At 63.1% G+C, this 20,674-nt stretch overlaps 2 protein-coding genes across 2 annotated transcripts in view; both read right to left on the bottom strand.

Moving 5' to 3' along the window:
• The window catches only part of CASKIN1 (CASK interacting protein 1), a gene marked incomplete at both ends in the record, with an annotated part of 30,875 nt that extends 19,174 nt beyond the window's left edge, over nucleotides 1–11,701 (bottom strand). The window contains one exon of the mRNA XM_084271116.1: nucleotides 11,608–11,701. Coding sequence (XP_084127242.1) covers nucleotides 11,608–11,701 — 94 coding nt within the window. The remainder of the gene's footprint in view (nucleotides 1–11,607) is intronic.
• A 2,745-nt stretch (nucleotides 11,702–14,446) lies between these two features.
• Nucleotides 14,447–18,226, bottom strand: LOC311197194 (hexosaminidase D-like; the record flags this gene model as incomplete). Its single annotated transcript, XM_084270924.1, has 13 exons — nucleotides 14,447–14,772; nucleotides 14,902–14,991; nucleotides 15,149–15,250; nucleotides 15,481–15,559; nucleotides 15,814–15,896; nucleotides 15,982–16,186; nucleotides 16,290–16,361; nucleotides 16,564–16,747; nucleotides 16,843–17,007; nucleotides 17,091–17,178; nucleotides 17,481–17,590; nucleotides 17,731–17,988; nucleotides 18,182–18,226. The coding sequence occupies 13 exons, from the start codon at nucleotides 18,224–18,226 to the stop codon at nucleotides 14,589–14,591; spliced, it is 1,665 nt and encodes a 554-aa protein (XP_084127050.1). The 3' UTR covers nucleotides 14,447–14,588.
• Between the last annotated feature and the right edge of the window lie 2,448 nt (nucleotides 18,227–20,674).

Genomic DNA, 20,674 nt, shown 5'->3' with positions numbered 1-20,674 from the left:
CGGGCCCTCAGCACGTGCCTGCTGCAACTGGGTGCTTGTGGTTCCCGGGAGCAGGGAGCAGGATGGGTGCCCTGGAATGCCACCGGATTCGCAGCCCCGGGTTACCTCAGCCCCACTGCTGCAGTGTGGGATTTGCAGCCTGTCTGGGGGCAGCAGGAGAGCATGTTAATGGCTGGGAAGCACAAGGAAAACTCCTCCACTAACAAGGGAGAGCGAAGAGAGCCGAGAGCACTGGCAATTAAAAACAGCGGCCACAAAAGGAGACGGGCACGGCGGGGAGGAGAGCGGGGCTCCTGCACAGCCATGCTGCTAGCAGGCACCGTGTGTGCCTCCGGCTGTTGTCCCTGCCAGGATAGCTGGGTGGGTGACAGCAAGCACCCAGCTCTCATGAGCACCGTCCTGCCCTGGCTGCACAGGGACAGACACCAGGGCCACAGGCACATGCTGCCACACAGGGGGACAGTGGTACCCTCAGCACTGCAGCCCTTGCTCACACTGCCTGAGCCCTACCAATGCTCTCTGGACACCTCAGCATCCCCTCCTTGCTCACTCAGGTGATATTTGTGCCACGTGGGAGCATGGGGAGGTGCCCTGGATCCTGCTCCCCTTGCACCCCAACCCTACGCCATGGCTTCCCCCAAGGCTCTCAGAGCAACCTGCACCCCGGGAGCATCCCAAGGGGCCTGACAGGGCTGAGCAGGGTCAGGCAGGGCCACATTGTCAGTCCCAGGAATAGGGGGATGTGCTGCACTGCAGGATCTGGTGAGTCCCGGCACCACCAAGTCCGGCTCCAGCCCACAGCTCCTGCGTGCAGCGGTAGCCGCAGCCGTCTGCCATAGACACCGACTATAAACAGCGTCTGCTGCGAGTAAACACTGCCGCGGGGAGCTCAGCCCAGCCACTACTCCCAGAAATGCCTTTACTTGAACGCAGAGCTCACAGTAGCTAAGTGCACGCTCGAATTCAGCCCGGCGCCCCGCGTGCAGTGAGGGCAACCAGCTTCCTTGCTGGCCCCATCCTCCCCGGCCACGCGCCGGCCTGCGTCTCCAGCCCCGTAGCAGCCACAGCCCCGGGCTGGCGTCGTGATGGCAGGCGACGCACGAGCCGGATGCACGTGCAGGGCTGGGCGTGCATGGGGGACCCACTTTGCCCAACCCCAATGTCTGGCTGCATGTCCCCTTGACCCCCCTCTGCAGCCCCGCACCATGCCCAGCCGCTGCTCCAGGCATCCCACTGCACACCACGGGGAGACCCCCCCATGCCCAGCCACTGCTCTTGGCATTCTGCTGCCCACCATAGGGAGACCCCCATGTCTCTGCACATGTGTCTGCGGCCATGGCTCCACATGGTGAGACTCCTCAGCGACCTGGGGGGCTCCTCTCCCTTCCCAGCAGCAGGGCCATGCAGCGCCCATAAGCATGCTCGTGCTCCAGCCCCTGCATCTGCAGCCAGCACAGCGCCAGCAGCGATCGATGCCCGGCCGGGGTGCAGGGGCTCCCGGCCAAGCCCCCGCTGACGAAGCACATCCTCGCCCAGCTCCCCCCCGGCAGCGCTGCGCCAGCTCGCAGGGAGAGGGCGGCTGCTCTGAGCAGATGGCTCCAGCCTCCTCTAAATCAACATCTACTTAATGAGGGGAAAGCCGTCGCTGCCCCCCCCCCCCCCCCACCCCCCCTCCCCAGTTCAGTGGCAGCAGTAAACAAGCTGGGGCAATGTCCCCCCAAATCTTCCCCCAAATCACCCCACTGCAGCTCTCCCCCTCCCCTCCAGTCCCACCATCCTTGACTCTGTTTCCCCTCTGCTCCAGGACCCCTGTGTGCGTGTCCCCAAGCACAACGGGGACCCTCAGGACCCCACAAGCAGAACAACACCGAGTACCCACAGGGAAGACATTCATAGCAAAGCCAAGTGCCTGTTTCAGAGGAGGAGGAGGAGGAGGAGGAGAGGACCCTGCAGTGGCATCGCCGTGAGCTGCCGGATAAAGGAAGCATCCAAAATAGCTGCTCTTAATTATATCTTTGCTGACGAGCGCCACGCAAACAACGGGCGCTGCAAGCACTCGCTGCACGAGGAGCCCTGGCACGAGTGGTCTTATTCCTTGCAGCAAGGATGGGGTCCCTGCCATGGGGTCCCCACAGGGGCATGTCTGCGGGCAGCTGGCCATGAGCTCTGCCCACACAAGTGCCTCCGTGGGGACCCCACAGAGGTGGCCAGAGCAGCCCCAGCTGGGTCTGGTGATGATGGGGATGCCGGGGAGCTGGTCCTCACCGTTGTCAGACAGCAAAAGGCTTGTACTCCTCCAGCCAAGGTCATGTTAAGCGCCAAGGCCGGCGCGATGTTCAGATGCTAATGAAGCCGTTATCATCTTCTGATCAATTTTGACTGTATAAATAATGCACCGGGAAGCTTGCGGGCTGCTGGCTGCGTGGCAAGGGATTGCATGGGGCAGAGGCAGCAGGGATGGGATGGACCCACTGCAGCCCTGTGCCCAGCACAGATGGATGGCCAGTGCCCATCACAGCTGGACAACTACTGTCCATCACAGCTGGACACCCCAGTGCCCATCACAGCTGGATAACAACCGTCCACCACAGCCGGACACTCTCTGCCCACCACAGCCGGATACCCCATTGCAGCTGGACACCCCACAACTACTGGATACCCACAGCTGGGTGCCCTGGTGCCCATCACAGGCCATTCCCCAAATCCCAAAGCACTTTTGGGGAATGCTGGCCCTATGCCCAGCACACCTGCTGGTGCTCTGGATGCCCGGCCCTCACGCGGAGCTTTCCCCCGGGAGCGGAGAAATCTGCACTTCAAAATCAATAGGCTGTGGCAGCCTGAGTCACGGTGCTGCAGCAGCACAGGGCTGTCCCCTGGGGCCGGGATGAAGCAACTTAAATGCAGCTTTCTAGAGGCAACGGGACTCCTCTGTAATTGTTTTTTTTTTTAAAAAAAAAAGGAAACTTTTTGATTCCAAGGAAGGATGAGGGGCTGACCCTGCCGGCTGCTGGGGCAGATGGGGACCAGGAGTGTGGGTGCACCCCAGGCAGAGTCTACCAGCTAAAACCATAGGGCTGGAGCTGGCCAGGGTACACAGCATCCCACAGTGCCCGCCAGCGCTGTGCCAGGGCAGTGGTGCTTTACCAGCAGCTACTGTGAGCATCCCTGCTCTCTCTGCATCACCAAGTCATATCCTCACCCGACCTTTGCCACGTGGTGCCGTGGAGCCCGGACGAGTCTTGCACCAGCCAGATTCCCCTGGGGTGTCCCCCAGCCCTGGTTTGGGGCTCAGCCAGGCAACCCCCACCTTTGCAGGGGCTCCCTCCCAGCATGGGGTCTCTCTCTTGCCTGCAAAGTCCCAGCAGCCTCCTGTCCACTCCAGGCTGCCGACAAACCTGCTGACCCTTGAATAACTCGCAGCACCACGCTGCTCTGCCGCGCGAAGGATGCTGGTGACCCGGCCCCATACAACCAGGGATGTGCAGCCACGTGCCAGCTCCAGCCCCACAGGTGGGACTTGGGGTGCCGTGCTCAGCCCTGGGGGACTAGCACCACGCATCACACCAGCCCCGCCGCACCAGTCGCCGCTGGCCCGGTGCCAGCCGTACGCCCACCCACGTCTCTGCGGAAATACATGTTGGTGCCGCTTCCACGGAGCCTTAATTGACAGCCTGCTCCCCACGTGCTGGGGTGGCAGCAAACAGGTAATTTTCAGTAATCAGCCTGGCTGGAAGGAGTCACCGCTGGCACGGCAAGGCTGCTGTGGCAGGGGACAAGATGTGTCTGCTTGGGGCCAACACCAGCCTGTCCATCTGCATCCCAACAAAGCTGGCCCTGGGCATCCTCAGTGCTTAGGCAGAGGCTACCCAGGACATGAGAGCAGAGAGGGACTGACGATGGCACCACTTGCTTCCACCCCGGGGGCAGAGATGAACCTTCCTGGTCCTGTCTCCATCCTCCACACCTGCTCTGTGTGCCCAGGGACCCCTGGGAGGATAGACCCCAGCCACGCTGGCTTGGAGGGAAGGACCAGTAGCTTTGTGCATCTTCAGGCATTATCAACTAACAGATAGTTGCCATCATCTGGCTTCCCACAAACCCAGCTGCAGTCCAGGCAGCTCCTGCACCATACACAGGTAAAACAGGCCCTGGGGTCTAAACGCAGCACCTTTAGTGCCATCACCTGTCCTCATCTGCATGGCTTCCATGCGTGCCAGCGTGCTGTGCCCACCCATGCACCCTCCGCACGGCAGTGGCTTTCGTTGTGTGGGCACAACAGGCAGCTCTGTGTGCACATGGGCTGGCAGTTCGGTGATGGGCCCTGCCAGGGCGGATGGGCAGCATGTGGATGCATAGCCAGGCGATGCCGTGCCACTGCCCTCAGCACCTGGAGCCCAGCACGGAGTCGCAGCACTGCAGGGGCTGGGCTGGGCTCGCAGGACCCATCCCAGTGTCCCTAGTGTCCTCAGCACAGCGGGCACTGGGGGAAGGGGTATGGCAGGGGCGGTGCAGGACCACTTGCCCCATCCCTGTGGGAGCTGGAGCTCACTCTGAGACAGCCCCAGGATCTGCGCACGCCGGAGCGGGGACAGCCGGGAGATGAGCTGCTGCGGAGCCGCACAGCCGCGAGGAGCGTGCTGTAAACAGCCCAGCTGCAATGCAGGAGCCGGGCAAGCGGCTGCTTTGTCTGCTCCAACGGCTCCGGCAGCCACGGACTGAAAACCTACGGGGGCCTCAAATGAGGAGGCGGCGTGGTGCCGGGCTCCCAGCAGCCGCATCTGGAAGGGATCAGCCGGCGGCTGCTACCGCCGCTGCTGAGAGCCGTCCCCAGCGTCGAGCCCCACGCCAGGCCAGGGAGGAGACGCGGCCGACACAGCCAGCAGAGATGGCCCTGGGCACATGGGTGCGCGGGGCAGATGCTCATGGGCACATGATGCCGCAGGCACACGCCTGCACATGGATGCACGGGGATACACACGGACCCGCAGGGCCAGCTGCATGCACACACGTGTGTGCACACCCACAGGCACACAGACACACGGGGCTGCTCCAGGATACGTGCTGGGAGAGCAGCACGGGCGCAGAGCAATGGGGATGATGATCCGAGAACCAGTGCCTGGGCCATGCCTGTGGCAGCTGCTTGGGCAGCTCCAACCTACTCCATCTCCTGCTGACAAGGGCCATGGTGGGACACACCAGCCCTCCAGTCACCTCGATCTGCTTGGCCCTCACCAGGTGGCTGGCAATGACCTTGCCAGCGAGAGCCAAGGAGACCCAAGCAGACCCAACATTACCCCGCCAGCCTCTCCAGCACCATCTCAGCACCGTGCTTTCCTGGCTGGGTGGCTCATGCCTGGCACCAGCACCCATCCATCACCAGCGCAAGCCCAGCAGCATGGAGCTATCAGGCTGTGCCAAGGATGGTGCTGCATCCCCAGCTTCCCATTTCTCAGGCTGATTGCTCCTGTCGCTGTGGAGCCCCGTGTTAAACACCTCATTTTCTACTCCTGTATTGAGTTAGAAAATACTATTAACATTTCATTATGGCTTAAAGATCCCTCTCAGCCCAGCACAAAGAGCCAGACCGCCTGCACAATCACACCTGCACCGGACAGGCTGTGCTGGCCCCCATCCCTCTGGGGAGAAGGGACCAGGGCAGTGAGTCCCTGGGGCAGAGGTAGAGATGGGCACTGCACACCAGCTTGGTGACCAGCCCTTCCTCATCGTGGCACACTTGGCCACAGCCAAGGCACAAAGTGGTGCCAGAGCAGTAGTGTCTGTGCAGATCAGCCCAAGCTGAGGAGCTCCTGAGTGGGTTCTGCTCCCCAGCCCCTTGCCCTCACCCATGGGAGCCTAGCCTGGCAGTAACAGCATCATCCATTAAATACCAGCCAACTAGTTCTCCAACACAGTCCTGTCTGTGCCTGAACACTTGCAAAAGGCAAGGGCAGCAGGTGGGTTCATGGCCAGTGTTCAGGTCTTCCAGCAGTGCCCAGCCCTGGCAATGCCCAGTCCGGCTGCAGCGGCACACGCTGCTCCCAGCACACGCTGCTCCTGCATCAGCACCAGGAGGGAGACACACACAAGCACAGCCCTGGGCATCGCCCCGGAGCCAGGTGGTCCCCTCCACTGCTCATCCCACCAGTAACACCGGAGGTCCCACCCACCACGTGCGCAAGGACCCTCCATCACTCCAGCACCCTCCTGCGTTCTGGCACAGTGCTGTGCAGCCACCATCCATGGGCGCTGCCGCTGCAGGGGCAAGCATGCCACTGCTCATGGAGCTGCCAGTGGGGCCCCATGGGCACAGGGGGAAGAGGAAAGGGCCTGGGACACACAGGCATGTGGAGTCAGGGAGAGGGGTGGTTCCATCACAACTTTTCCCGCAGCTGGGAAGGGGAGGGAAGGGTTAAAGGGAGTGTGGTGGAGGAGGGCAGAGGAGCCAGACGCCAGCTTGGCTACTGGAAAACTGAGCTGGGCTGGCTGGGAAGGGGGCAGCTGTGGAGGGGGGTTTGAAGTGTACCCAGGGGTTTTGGGGTGCGCTCAGCCTTGCTGCAGCACCAGCATCCCAAGCATTCACTGCATCGTCACCCTTGGATGCAGCCTGGCCCTGCCACATCCTCTGGCCGATCCCTGGAAGCATCATCCCACCCGGCATCAAGGAGCACCACAGCACCCAGCAGCACAGGCACCCAAGGTCCTTGTACAGGGAAACAGCCACCCTGGGAGAGCCCGGGGCACGAGGGGCCACCTGCCACCGGCAAAGGGCTAATTGGTGTCAAGCCAGGTGAATTTGGGACTGACTCGAGAAAATCCAGGTCAGCAAGGAAGCCTCAAGCTGGGAGGGGAGCCACCGGCCCACGGCCACACTGCTCCTCTGTGGTTGTGGCCAACAGCTCTGAGGTCTTCTGCAGCATCCCCTGTGGGTAGGGACCCCAAAGCAGGAGCTGCACTGGGGAGGGGAAAGGGGGTGGGGTGGGGGTGCAGAGGAGGGTTTGCACCCACAACTCCAACCCAGTTGGAGAGAGAGGCAAGAAAATGTAAAATAACTAGATGTCACTCCAGGCTGAGTAATAATCCCCCTCTGGAAGGAAACTTGGCACACGCCAGCCTGCGCCCGCCTGCCAAGTCCTGCTGGGAGCAAGGTTTCACATGCGGGCTAGAAACCCCAAGAAGTTTATAAGGGACCTGCTGACACACCATTAAGCCCAGCATGGCTGCTCAGCCCTGACCATCGTAGGGGATGGCCCTCAGGCCCTGTGCCCAGGATGCACCAACATCGCTCCATGCCAGCACCGCCCCAGGTCGGCATCACCCCGTGTACCCCATCAGGGAACAGCACCCAGCCACAGGATGAGGGATGCACAAAGGGCCCAGCACCCATTTGCAGCCACCAGCTTGGCCAAGCTGCCACAGGATCTGGACCCATAGACCCTCCCTGCCCTCAGACATCCTGCCTGGCATGAGGGTTTCAGAGGCCAGTACCACCCAGGGGCTCCAGTGTCCTGCTGTGCACCATCTGCATCCCTCCTGCATGGGCTTCCCCAGCAGCAAGGAGGGGGCTGCCCCAGCATCCCATGGCTGGGGAGCAGCAGCAGGAGCCATTAGGGGCAGCTGCTGCCCAGGGAAGTTTCCTGCATTACAGGAGAGTTGGGGGAACCAGGCAGCTCCAGCGGCTGCTGGCCACGCGCGCCCTGGGCACTGCACCACAATTGGATTTGCAGCTGCCCTGCCTTTTACTGCATGGAAATTGAATTGTAAAATGTCAAAGACATTTCCTAACTGCGCCATATTAGCCTGGTTTTTATTAAATACTGTTATCAGAGGAGATTATTAATGCAATCAAATGCAGGCAAAAAAACCCCCCAGAATTAACTGGCCGCTGCGCAGGAGGATGCGCTGGAGGGTGGGTGGCAGCCAGTGAGGCCCTGCCCAGGGAGCCCGTGTCCCCAAGGGGTCTGGCTCCTGCCTCCTGCTGCCCCTGCACCCTGGAGCACTGGTGAAGCAGCAACACCACCCGGATGATGCAGTTCAGTTTGCATCCCAGGATGGGTCCCCGTGGCATGGCAGCGTCCCAGAGGGTGACAAGTCTGGGGATAGTTGCTGAGCTTTGGGGTCTCTTCCCTGCTGCCCACTCCCAGGCAGTCTGCCCACACTGCCTGCACCATGTGCACCCTTCCAAGGAGCTGCCTGGCTCCTGTCCTGGTCCTTTCACCTGTAGCAGGCTCTGCCTGCCCCGTGCATAGGAGCATGGCCGGAGGCAGCTGTGGGGCCAGCACAGCACCAGTGGTGCCAGCAAGGCTGGGTCCCTTCCTGGGCAGGGTAGGATAGGATCACAGAATTGTAGGGGTTGCAAAGGACCTCAAGAGATCATCGAGTCCAACCCCCCTGCCAAAGCAGGACCTGCTCCCCACGCACAGCAGCAGGACCAGGGCTGGCTGAGATCAGCCCCAAAGTGCTGCCTGTGGCACATGGACACAGAGCCCGGCACAGACAGCAACGGGGCTCTCCCAGCCAGGGTGGGGGCACCCCAAGAGCTGCCCACACCTCACCACCAGCATGCCCAGGCAGTGGAGATGGGTTACCCAGGTATAGCAGGGTGCAGCCAGTGCAAGGCTCCATGGCTCACCCAGCCCCAGACGTCTGGGAGTGAATTACCCAGAGCTGCAGTGGCACACAGGGACAGGAGCCCCAACAGCAGCTTGGGGGACCAGGATGGCACTGAGGGCCAGGCACGGAGTGGGTAACACAGCCCCACAGGACATAGCCATGCACAAGCAGCCCCCTGCCACACTGGGTGCTCACCCTGGCACCATGGGGCAACCTTGCCACACCTTCCCCAGCCCAGCAGGAGACGCAGCTGGGCCAGAGGAGCCCGGCCTTTGGTTAAAGGTCCCTCCTGCAGCACAGGTGGGTGCCGTGCAGAAGCCATTTCCAAAGTGGACATGCCACCAGTGGCACCAGCCTGGCAGGGAAGGAGCCAGCTCGCTCCAACACACTATGGCTGATGAACAGCAGCCTCCCTGCAAAGCACAGGACAGCCCCATCTCCTGCTGCCCAAAACCCCAGGTGCCTGGGATGGGGATGGTGCAGCAAAGGCACATACCCCACTGGAGACACTCCAGGGCCTCGTCCGGTCCCACAGCGCCCAAGCTGAGGAGCCGAGGGGAAAACGCCAAGTCACTACAATTCTTCGAGGTAGCACTGGGGAGGAGGGGACAGGGAGGGAAAGAGTTTGCTGCCAAATCCCTGCATCTGATTTGCGTAACTTTCAGACAACCTTATCAATTATGGATGCCCGGGAAGCGAGTGCGGTGTGCGCTATGGCCGGCCCGGGCCCCACAAACTCGTACTCCACTGGCTAAATTGGGGCCCATGTCGCCATAGCAACTCGTGTTAATTCACACAGGGATTTTTAAAATCTCATTTATTAAACCCCACATGAATAGGATAACAGAGCTAAGTTACAAATCTTCCTGGTGCCGCGCAGCGCGGGGAGCGCCGGAGGCACGCGTGGGATCAGCACGCGGAGGGGATGGGGGGGACGCCGCGGGGCGTGGGGACAGCCCCTGCTCAGTGCTCTCCCACCCTGTGTCACACACTGCTCCCCCAGCCCTGCTGCTGCAGCCAGAAATGCTCACAGCCCCCTGGCCTGGAGAGTTGGGTCCCATGGGGAAACAATGCCAGAGTGGCCCAGCACTGGCACCGCAGTCCAGCAGAGCCGGAGATGTGCAGCCCAGGTGGGGCATGAAGCAAAGCATCCAGGCCTGCAGCAGCAGTCTCCCCAGTGCCAGCTGGCCAGGCTCGGCCTCACTGGGTGCCCCTTGTCCCTCACTTGCGAGCCCGGCATGGGGAGCACCGCTGTTCCCCATGGCCATCCTGCCCAGAAGTGCCCAGCAGCCGGAGAGTGGCCGGCGATGGAGATGCAGCAGAACAGGGCTGGGAAGGAAAGGGATGCAGGAGGAGGTGGTGCCACTCCAGCACAGCTGGCTGTTGCCACAGCAACGCCAGCTGTGCACCCCAGCCAGTGGGGATTGGAGAGGGGTGTGAGGGGGACAGTGCTAGGGACAGGCCTGGCATCATTCCCGTCCCTGCACACCATTCTGAGAGGCCACGGAAGTGGCAGCACCTGAGGCATGTTGGGATGATGGGGGGGGGGTCTGTGCTGGAGTCCCTCCTCTCCCCACATAGCCCCTCAGCAGCAACAGCAACGACAGCACCAGGGACACAAGGGATACCACACCAGCCCTGCATGGCACCAGGGACACCACACTGGCCCTGCACGGCACCAGGACATGGGGGATGCCACGCTGGCCCTGCTTGGCCAGGAACAACCCTGTACGACCAAGGATGGGGGACAGCGTACCAGCCTTGCATTGCTCCAGGGACACTGGAATACCCATGTTTGGGGGGCCCTGGGCCCCAAAGGGAGGGACTCAGGGTGCAGTGGCAAGGGACCTGTGTGCCCATTGACCCAATGCCACACAGGTGCTGCCCGTGGTCCCTGCCCGTGCCTATGGCCAGTCCCCAGCCCCCTGGGTTGGCCCTGACACGCCAGGCCTGCAACCTGCGTCTGCATCAGCACCATGAATAATTCAGCCCCGGGTGGAACGCCTCAACACAGCAGTTAAATCCTACAGAGAGCAGAAACTCAGGGAGCTACACACACGTAGGCACACAGATACACACGTACCGACACACACACACACACACACACATAGAGCGCCTCACGCCCGGCCACACACACACACACACACACTTGGGTGCACAGAGAGGGACGTGCAAAGCCAGCCGCAGAGATGCACACGGGGAGATACCCGTGGAGCCACATCCAACCACCCCCACACGGAGAAACACCAACACAGCCCCATCCAAACACACATATGCCAGGGTACACACCGCTACACAAACGCAGACATGCACCCAAACACAGGCACACACGCACAGCCAGCACGCACGTAACAAGCACACAGACACACGCGCAAACGTGTGCGGACACCAGCAGCGCCGGTGCACACGCGCACGGTCCGTGCACACACGCTCCTCGCTCACGCACATGCAGATGCCCCCAGCTCTGCCCTGCCTGCCCGGCCGCAAGCCCCTACCCGTGCCCAGGCCAAGCCTCATCCCGCCCCCCCCCCCCAAGCCGCACTGGCCCGGTCTGACTCCCCGGGGGCTCGGGAGCTGCTCCCGGGCACCGGACAAGGGCAGCCCGGCCGGTGCCCGCCCGTGCCGGGGGTTGCACAGGGACCGGCGGGGTGATCCCGTGCAGCGCCCCAGCACCCGCGCAGCGTCCGGGGATGCTCTGCCGTTGCCAGCTGCCCCCACCCCGCCGGGCTGGACCCCCTCCCGAGGCGCCGCCGGGGGTCCCCCCTACACGTCTACGGCCCCCGCCCGCCCGCGCCGCACCGGGGAAGGGCCGGGGATGCTCCCGGGCCGGGCAGGGCGGCATCTCGGCCGGGCCCCAGGAGCAGCGGGCGGGATGCGGGCCCCTAGCCGCCGCGCCCGCTGCTGCGATGCCGGTCCCGTCACCCCCCCCCCACGCCCCCCCCACCCCAACCTCGCAGCACCCCCGGCCCGGCCCGGCCCCGCCGCCGCGGCACTCACTGGCTTTGCCGGGCTTGGGCCTCTGCAGCAGTTTTTGCACGGCCGCGATGTCCTCCGCCTTCACCGCCTGCACCAGCTCCTGGTCCTTGCCCATGGCTCCGCGGCGCCGGGGCTGCCGGCTGCGGGCTCACGGCCCGAGCATCCTCCGCGGCGCGGCGAGGGGCGGGCGGCTCAGCTCAGCTCGGCTCGGCTCGGCTCGGCACGGCACGGCACGGCACGGCACGGCTCGGCGCGGGCCCCCCCGCCCAGCCCGCTCCGGAGGCGGGGGCGGCGGCGGCGGCGGCGGGCGCCCGGGGCGGGGCGGGGCGCGGCGGGGCGGGGGGGGGGGCTGCACCGGGAGCGCGGGGGGCAGAAGGGAGGGGGGAGTTCCGGGAGGAGGGGGCGCACCGGTAGCGCACGGGGTGGCGGGGGGTGGGAAGCGGAGGAGGAGCAGGAGAGGGCGGGGGCCGTCCCGGTCCCTGCCGGCGGGGCACGGGGATCCCTTCCCCTGGTGCGGGGGAAGGTGCCGGGGCCCCGGGGACGCCCCGGCGGGAGCCGCCGCCGCGCAGCCGGAGCGTGTAACGAGCTGACGGGTCTCGGCGGCACCGGCAGCCGGAGGGTAGAGCAGGGAGCAAGGCTGCCGGGGCCTCCTCTTCCTCCGGGAGGACCCCGGGGGCCGCAGTGCCCCCCGGCAGAGAGAAGCCGGGGCTGAGGACTGGATGGGGGCCGCAGCCGTGGGCTGGCGCGCCCAGACTCCCAGCCGGGGCACCCTGTGCTCCCCTGCCCCGCTCCGGGGTGGCTGCCACGGCCGGGCAGAGCGGCTGGATGGGGACACCGGTGTGGCAGCACCAACCCTCAGCCTGTACTGGCTGATGGTGGGAACCAGGCTGGAGCAGCTCTTCCATTTCTTTAAATAAAGACCTTATTACTGCCTAATTTCCCACTTCTGTAGACACAGTGGCCAGTGACATTCAGCCTCTTCTGGTTTTTTATGGCTTAAATGACTGAGACATCAAAGGTGTGGAAGGTGCCTGGCTGTGCTGAGGATGCTGAAGGACCAGTTGGGAAACGGGGCCAGCAATTGAGAAGGGTTAATGTGCTAATGGTGCCCAGTAAGTGCAGAGTACAGCCATCACCCCTGCAAAATCACACCCCAATTTCTGCAATCCTAGTTGACTTACTGTCTAGAAGCCTCAGGGAGGTTCCTGAGGCTTGCAAACCAACCCTGGGGCACAGAGGTCTGGAAGGCCAGCACCCAGCTGGTCACTGCAGGGCAGTGAGGCAGGCAGCTGCATGGGGACAGGTTGCTGTGAACCTGGCCAGGTGCATGTGGCAGAGGAAGGATGGAGGGAATCAAGCAAGTGCTAGACAAACATGACCCAACCTCCTCCCTGATGCCCCCTGCCCACCCTGTGCTGGTACATGCCTCCAGAGCTGGAGCTCAAGGATGCCCTTTGCAGCCCCTGACTCCCTTTGCAGCCCCCAGCTACGGGCTGACCCCCACTCAGGGATGGCAGGGTCTGTCTCCTCTCCCCACCCCCACTTTCCAATCCAGGACATTTGGGTTGCCAGAGCGAAACGCCGTCTAATCTGCCCTCTAATCCCACAGCCTGGCAGTGTGTGGCTGCATGGGGGGCCTGAGCTGCAGTGAGTGCCTGGGCTGGGGGCTGGGGCTCTGCACGTGCCCAAGGGGCCCCGGCAGATTGGGGGCTTCCTCACATCTGCCACCACTGATAACAAACGAAGCTCCTCAACAAAGGTCCCTTTGTGCCCCACAGCTCTCTCTTGCTGGGCTCCTGCACCCAGCACCAACACTCAGGGACCCAGTGCAGACACAGGACGGGGCAGCCCCTGCACTGCTGGCCAGGACACAGGGCAGCAGGGCGGTGTGGGGTGCACAGTAGCCACCCTCCCCTGGCTGAGCCTGGCTTTTGCAGAAGGAGCTCCAGACCGTCTCGCATTTCTGTGGCTCCCTCCAGGCTCTTGCCAAGTCGGGTTGGTCTTTGCAGAGCAGAAAAATGTGCAGCAAAATGTCCATGTCGCTGCCTGTGCAGGCTGAGCCAAACCCAGCGCCCTGAAGGAGGAGAGCCTTCGCCTCCCCCCTGTTCCAGGGACGGACACCACGGAGGAGCAGGCACATGGAAACGTGCTCGTGGGAGCCAGACACACTACCAGCAGCGGGAGGGCTCACCCTGTGCAGGGGTCTCCCCACATCCCCCTGCCACGACTGCCTTTCTGGCAGCAGCAGGCGAGGAGCACGGTGGAGGCCCCTGCTCAGGCATGGGGGGCAGGACAGGCCTGGGAGCGCAGGAGGCCCCGGGCACTGGATTAAAGGAGGGGAAGGGAGAGATGAAAGCAGTTTGGAGGATGGCTCGGCTCAGCGCAGGAGGCAAGCGTTGTGCTCAGCCTCCTCCCAGGGCTCAGGGGCTCATGGTTGCAGCCACTGCTGAAAGTGGCCATGGGGTTGGGGAGGGGTGCTGATGGGAGCCTGGCAGACCCCCCTGCAGACACCCCTTGGGCACTGCCCCATCCTGGGTGCCACCCCTCACTGGTGGCATGCAGCACCCAGCCTGTGCGTTGGGCTGGATCCTGTCTCACAGGGAGGGCATGGAGACCCTTAAGCCCAGCACGAGGCACATGGGCATCCCTGTGGGTCCAGCAGCACTGTGGGGCACGGGTTGTGCTCTCCCTGCCCTCCATCACGGCGCTGCCATGGGGCTGCCAAACCCTCCAGCAAGAGCAGGAGCAATGGGAACCGTCTGCAGGACAGACCCTAGCCCTCCATGCCAGCCCCAGCTCCCCTTGGCTTGTATGGGGGGCAGAGCCGTGGCCCCCTCCAGCACTCAGCAGCGTCTACAAAAATACTTTATTGTGGAAGTGTGCTGTGCAGGAGCTCTCTGTACTGCACAGCCCAGCGATGCAGTCACCGGCACACAGGCACGCCACGGCGGCACCTGCAGCCTACCCTGGGGGGCAGTGGGGGGTTGGGGGCACTGCGGCCCCTACATCACCTTGGGCCTGGCGTTGAGGCGGATGATGGCCCGGTAGTCCCGCACCAGGTCCCGCAGCTGGTCCAGGTAGGGGTTGATGTTCTCCTCCATCCACTCCTCCACCGTGTCAGGGAAGTAGACCCTCTCCAGGTGTGTGCGCAGGTCGCGGACAAAGCTCTCCCAGTCCTCATGGAGCCTGGCAGGGGGAAATTGGGGGGCGGGGGGGTCCAGCTCTCTCCTGCAAGAGCCCCCTGAGCAGAGCCCGGGACCCTTCCCAGCCCCACGCAGGCACCCAGAGGGGCTCCCAGCCCCCAGCACCACCTACTTCAGGACCTTGCTGCCGAAGGTCTCCATGTTGCGGGGATTGCCGAACTGGCGCTTCCGGTGATAGGGGCTGAACCAGCCCTTGATGGCACTGGGAAGGCACGGGGGGAGTGGAGGGCAAGGGGGCCTCCCCAGGCTGGGGAGCTGCACGCTGTGCAGGTCCCCTCCACCACAAAAACTCTTGTGCTCCGGCACCATGGCCAGAGACAGCCAACCCCCCCTCTCCGCTACCTCCCACCACCCGTTACCTCTCCTCCTCCAGGACTTTAAGGATGCTCTCCTTCAGGTGGCCATTAACCTGCTCGACCATGTGGTAGATCTCTGCACCGGGGAATGCTCCTCTGCCCTCACTGGGGAAAGGGAGGAGGAGAAGGAGGTGAGAGCCCAACACGTGGGGTGCACCAACCACATCAGGCCTCCAGGCTGGGTGAGCCCGACCACCCTGCACAGCTGGAGGGCACCAGGCAGGTCTGGCATTTTGGGTAACCAAGCCCCTATCCCCTCCAGTGCATCCCTTCTGATGTGACCAAGGTGGCAGTCCTGCTGCCACCCACCACCATGGCTGGGCTGTGCCACGCACCACGTGCTCTGCTCCAGCTGCATGCTCTGGAATCCCAGCGCCTCCAGGACCTTCCTCTTTGTCTCTTCTGTGAATCCCCCTGGGGAGGTTGAGAAGAGGGGTAGAGGGTCCCAGGCCACCCCACCCCCCTCCACTGTCAGGCACTGTCCCCTGACTTCACCACCCCCCCGAAACTGGGGGGAAATGAAGGTCTCTTCCCCCTGCCTCCCACCCCCTCTCCCAGTATCCTTCCCAGACGGGGTCTCGCAGGCAACGGCTCCCTGCGGGATGGGAAGATGGGGAACCAGCCTGTCCATGGAGGCTGGTCCAGTGCCAGGAGCAGGGGTGACTCACCGTTCACCAGGGTCTGCAGGCAGATGGCCAGGGAAGGGATGCCGACGGGCAGCAGCTCACAAAGCACCGAGTAGTGATCGTACCTAGAGCCAGCCACACCACTGCCTCACACCACTGCTGGCAGAGCTGTCTGGGCGCTGTGGAGGGGGGGGTCCCACCGCCCCTCACCTCTGCCAGCCGGTGAGGACGATGCCCTGGAAGCGCAGGGGGGCCAGCTGTGGCAGGGTCTGCATCACCTTCAGCCAGCTCAGGTGGTTTTTCAGGTGGTAGCTCAAGGGGGTCCAGGTCTGTGCTGGTCCAGTGGTGCCCTTGAAGGCACTGGCGAACCACACGGCCTCAAAGCCGCTCTCCACATACTTGGTGAGGAACGGCCCTAGAGTGGGACAGGCGTGATCTACCAGTGCCACCGTCCCAGGGGGGCTGAGGGGACTGGGTGTCCCCCCTGCCAGCCCCAGAAGCCCATCATGCTGCCTTACCAATCTGCTCAGCCTCAAAGTCAGGTGCATAGAACCATACCACAGGCGAGACGTGCTTTGCTATCCCAGACTCTGTGGGAGGGAAGCAGGGATAGGGACGTGGGCACTGGTGCCAATGGCAGGAGGATGCCTGCTCCCAAGACCCGTGTCCCCACAGGGCCAGGCACGGGCTCCTACCATGCACTGGGCATGATGCCTGCCAGGGTGGCCACACATACGGGTGCTGCCCAGACCCCCAGCTCGGGTGCCAGTGCTGCCTTCCCCATCCTCTCACCCTGCAGGGCTCCCACGCTGATCTTCCTCAGCATGTCATCCCACATGAGTGCCCGCAGCCCCCAGAACTGCGTGGTGATAAAGCTCAGCACCTCCTTGATGTGCTTCAGGTACATGGTCCCCATGTCACCCTTGTTATGGCTCATCCAGTTCTTGGAGTCCATCCCCTCCCCGAGATGGAAGACCTTGATTTGGGGGGGAAGCAGGATGCTCAGGACCCCTGGGAGCATGCCTGGCATCTGGGACAAGGGCTGGGGTCCCTCTACGGTCCATTGCCCACCTCGTCTGCGCCAATATGGATCCAAGTGGAGTGCTTGTGCTTCTCAATCACCTGCGACAAGATGCTCTTGAGCAGGGCCAGGGTGTCAGGGACGTGGGGGTTGAAGCTGTTGGGGAAGCGCTCGACCTCCCGCAGGTGCTGATACTTCTCGTGCTTGAGGATGAACTACATGGGAGGAGCCACCAGGGTGGTTCCCAGGCCATGGACCAAAGGGACATGAGATGAGGAGAAGGATGGTGACCCCCTACCTCCACGTGCCCAAAGGTCTGCACCAGGGGAACCACCTCCAGCTTGTGGAGCTCTGCCAGCTGCTGGATCCGCTCGATGTCCTTCTCGCTGAGAGGGCAGGGACAGGCTCACCAGGGGATGAGGGGGCAGAGCACGAGGGGACTCCCTCCAGTGCCCTGCCCACGTGGCCCCAGCTGCCCCACGCCTGTGTGGACTTTATTATGGGGACACAAATATTGACCCAGTGGGGCAGGAAGCTGGTCTGCCAGTGGCACAGCCGGGCACTCTGACCACGGTTACTGTGGGCATAGGTCCAGGCAGGTCACACCCAGGCCCTGGCACACTGGGACCTGCCAGGACTGCACTGAGTCGGCAGCCCATGGCCAGCTCAGCACACAGCCCTGGCTCACCTGTAAGCATATGGGGACTTGAGGATTTCCAGCTCCCCCTTGAATGGGAACATGTCCTCGTACTCGATGAGGATGCCGTTGGCTCCCAGCTGGGACAGGAGAGGGAACACCTGTGGGACAGGCAGGGAGGGCTCAGCTGGCAGAGATGACACATTCCCGGGGGAGCTGGCCCAGGGGGCCTGGCAGGTTCAGCCTTGCACTGCCTCTGCCCCCTCCCCACCACCTCCTGTTGGTTCCCAGGCATCCTCACCTGCTCTAGGTAGGAGACCCTGGGTGCAGCTCCCTTGAGGTCTAGGTGGACCAGCCTCATCTCGGTGGTGCTGATGTCCCTGGAGACCTGCTGCCCAGGGTCTTGCCTTGGGGCTGTTATCTTTGCCACAGGCAGCTCCAGAGCCTGGCTCTGGGGACCTGTGTCCTGGACTGTGTCACCTGTGTCACCCCAGAACCTGCTGTCCTTGCTGACGTGTTTGTGCAGCTCCAGGGTAAAGCTACAGGGAGCAAAGCAGGGCTGGGGATGTCACAGAACATGGGGGTACCGTCTGCCCCCCCCCCCAGCACCAGACCCCCATGTGATCATCACCCAAGGGCTCTCTGCAGACCCTGACCCCAGCAGGGCCCCCACCCACACCTGGGGTGCTGCTGTCACCTCACCTGTCACGGAAGAGGAACTTGATGCCAGCCAAGGCCACAAGGAGCAGCACGATGAGGCGCAGCAGGTTCAGCCTGTGGCTCCTCTGGAAGGCCATCTCTGCGGGCACACGCAGGGGTCCGGCTGCAGGGCAGTACCCCCAGGGACCCTCAGCACAGGTCACCCTGTGCAGCCCCAGGTACCATGCTCTGCTCCCCTGACCAGGGCAGCAAAGACCCAGAGAAAGGGGACATGGGGAAAACCCCTCCTGCCACCCTGGTCCCCATTGGAGTGATGTCCAAAGACACCCCATGTCCCTCTTACCTCCTGTGTCCCAGCACGGGCACCAGTGGCCGGACCTGCCTTTGCCTCTGCCTGCAAGGGCACAGGCTCCTTGGGCTCTGCCAGCGCAGGAGCAAACAAGCCAGTGGCTGCAGGGCAGGTCCCCACCTGAGGATCCCCTAAAGCCACCGTGCGTCACCTCCAAGACCAGGGCTGTGTCACGGGGCGGCTGGGTGGGGTGGCATCATGGGGCGGGCACAGTGCAGCTGGGCCTTGGCCAGACACGGGAGGCAACACCCCTGCAGACAGAGGAGACGTGATCAGGGATCAGCCAGGCACCTGCCCACACCAGGCTGCTCTGAGGATGGGCATCGGCATGGCCATGGGCACTGCAGGGGGGTGGCAGCCTGGACCCCCACCCCAGCATGGACAGGGATGGGGACACACTCCCTGTGTGCAGCCCACAGCATCTGCCCGGGCAGGTGAGTTTCAGCCGGCACCACAGAGAAGAGGGCACAAGAAAACACCCTGGGAGCAGGAACCCAGTGGGATTTGGACCTCAGCCTGGCCAGAGGAGCCATCGCTTCCCCTGCAGAGCAGGAGAGGGACAGGGGCTGCGGCTGCCAGGGGCTGGGAGGTGCCGCTCTGCACCACGCAGGGGGAGGCTGGGCTGTTGAAGGGATGTTTGATCCCTGGCAGGACGCAGGAGGAGCTCATGCCAGAGCTGTCACAATTAAGGCTTGTAAAATTCATTTGAAGTCGGGGTTTTTTTTTTTCCCTCCTAAACCAATTTAAAGAATTTCTGAGATGGGGATCTACTAATTAGGGTGGAAGTGAGCACAAGCCAACGGCTGTCTCTGCCGGGCAGCAGGCAGCAGGTAGCCCTTCCCTGGTGTGTGTCCCCCCCAGTCACAGCTCAAGGGAGGGCAGAGACATTTGTACCTGCTGGCGTGTGACTAAACCTGACACCAAGACCCCAGCAGCACCCTATCCAGCACTGTGACCACCATGAGAGATGCTTGGCCAGGCCAGACCCCAGTGAGCACAGCACCAGGGGTGTTGCCATGACCAAGGGCACTGCTCCAGAGTCCCAGGGAGCCATCAGCCTCTGCAGCCCCAACACAACCCCCTAGGAGAAAACACCAAGCATCACCCACGTTCCCCACTTGCACAGCCCCCTCAAGACTCCCAAGGGACAGGTGGTGACACCTCCCACCCCAGGAGCCCATAGCCTCCCTGCTGCAGGCAGCAGCCTCCCACAGCCCCAGGGGCACAACAGGCACCAGGCAGCACGAGTTCCCCTGGAAGCTGCACACGAGAAGCTTTTCTGCCCTTTTTTTCCCCAACTCTGGCACGTGTGACAAGACAGGGATGGGACAGTGCATCACCACCCCCAGCACACCAGCCTGGCAGCCACCCGAGCACCTTGGCAGCTGCCACCACCCCTTCTCGGGTGAGCTGCCACCCAAACACGCTGCAGTTCAGGGTTAAATTCAGCCCTGTCAGATTTGGGAACCGAAAAGCAGATTTGGGCTGCTGCTGGTGCACAAGCAGCTCAGCTGCTTTGGGTTTGTTTGTGTTGCCAGAGCAGTGGCAACAGGGGAGAGCTGCGCTGAGCCGCCCTGCGCCTCCGGCTCTGAATTAGCCCTTTCTCCAGACACAGCCCTAATCCCTCCCGACACGCTCCTCCTGTGCACTGCCATGGGGCACAGGGCAGGCACTGGGGCTGGGACCCACAGCATGTCCTGCAGCCAGCATGGGACATGCTGTCCCCTGCAGCATGAGGCCCCAGCAAGGACACAGTGTGGGGCAGCACCGTGCAGCATCCCTGCTCCATCCCCATCGCCTGGTATCCACAGGTACCCAGCTCATCAGTGCTCACGCACAGGAGGTGGGGCAGGATCCTGTTTTTGGGCTGGGATCCTGTTTTGGGGGCAAGTCATGCCTGTGCTGTCCCTGCATGGAATCCCCACGTCGTGCTCTGCGCTGCACCTCTGTGCTGCAGGGGGCAAAGGCAGCACCCACTCCCCATCCTGCCCATCCCCACTGCGTTTCCATCCTTCCCAGCCTGGGATGCTCCTGCCAGCACTGGCACAGCCTGGCAGGGATTGTGCCAGCCTGGGGCTCACCCCCAATGGGTGCACAGAAAGGTGCAGGGAGGGTACAGGAGGGACTCAGTGGTCTCCCAGCATGGGGGGCACCCAGGAAGACCATAAACATGCAAAGTGCTAATCGTGCTGTCAGGAGAACACAGTCCCTGATCGGAACTGGGATCAATATTTAG

This window comes from Gallinula chloropus (assembly GCF_964237585.1).
Source record: "Gallinula chloropus genome assembly, chromosome: 15".
In the NCBI taxonomy this organism is placed as follows: Eukaryota; Metazoa; Chordata; class Aves; order Gruiformes; family Rallidae; genus Gallinula; species Gallinula chloropus.
Note: the sequence above shows the minus strand (reverse complement) of the source record. Positions and strands in the feature narration are given on the sequence as shown.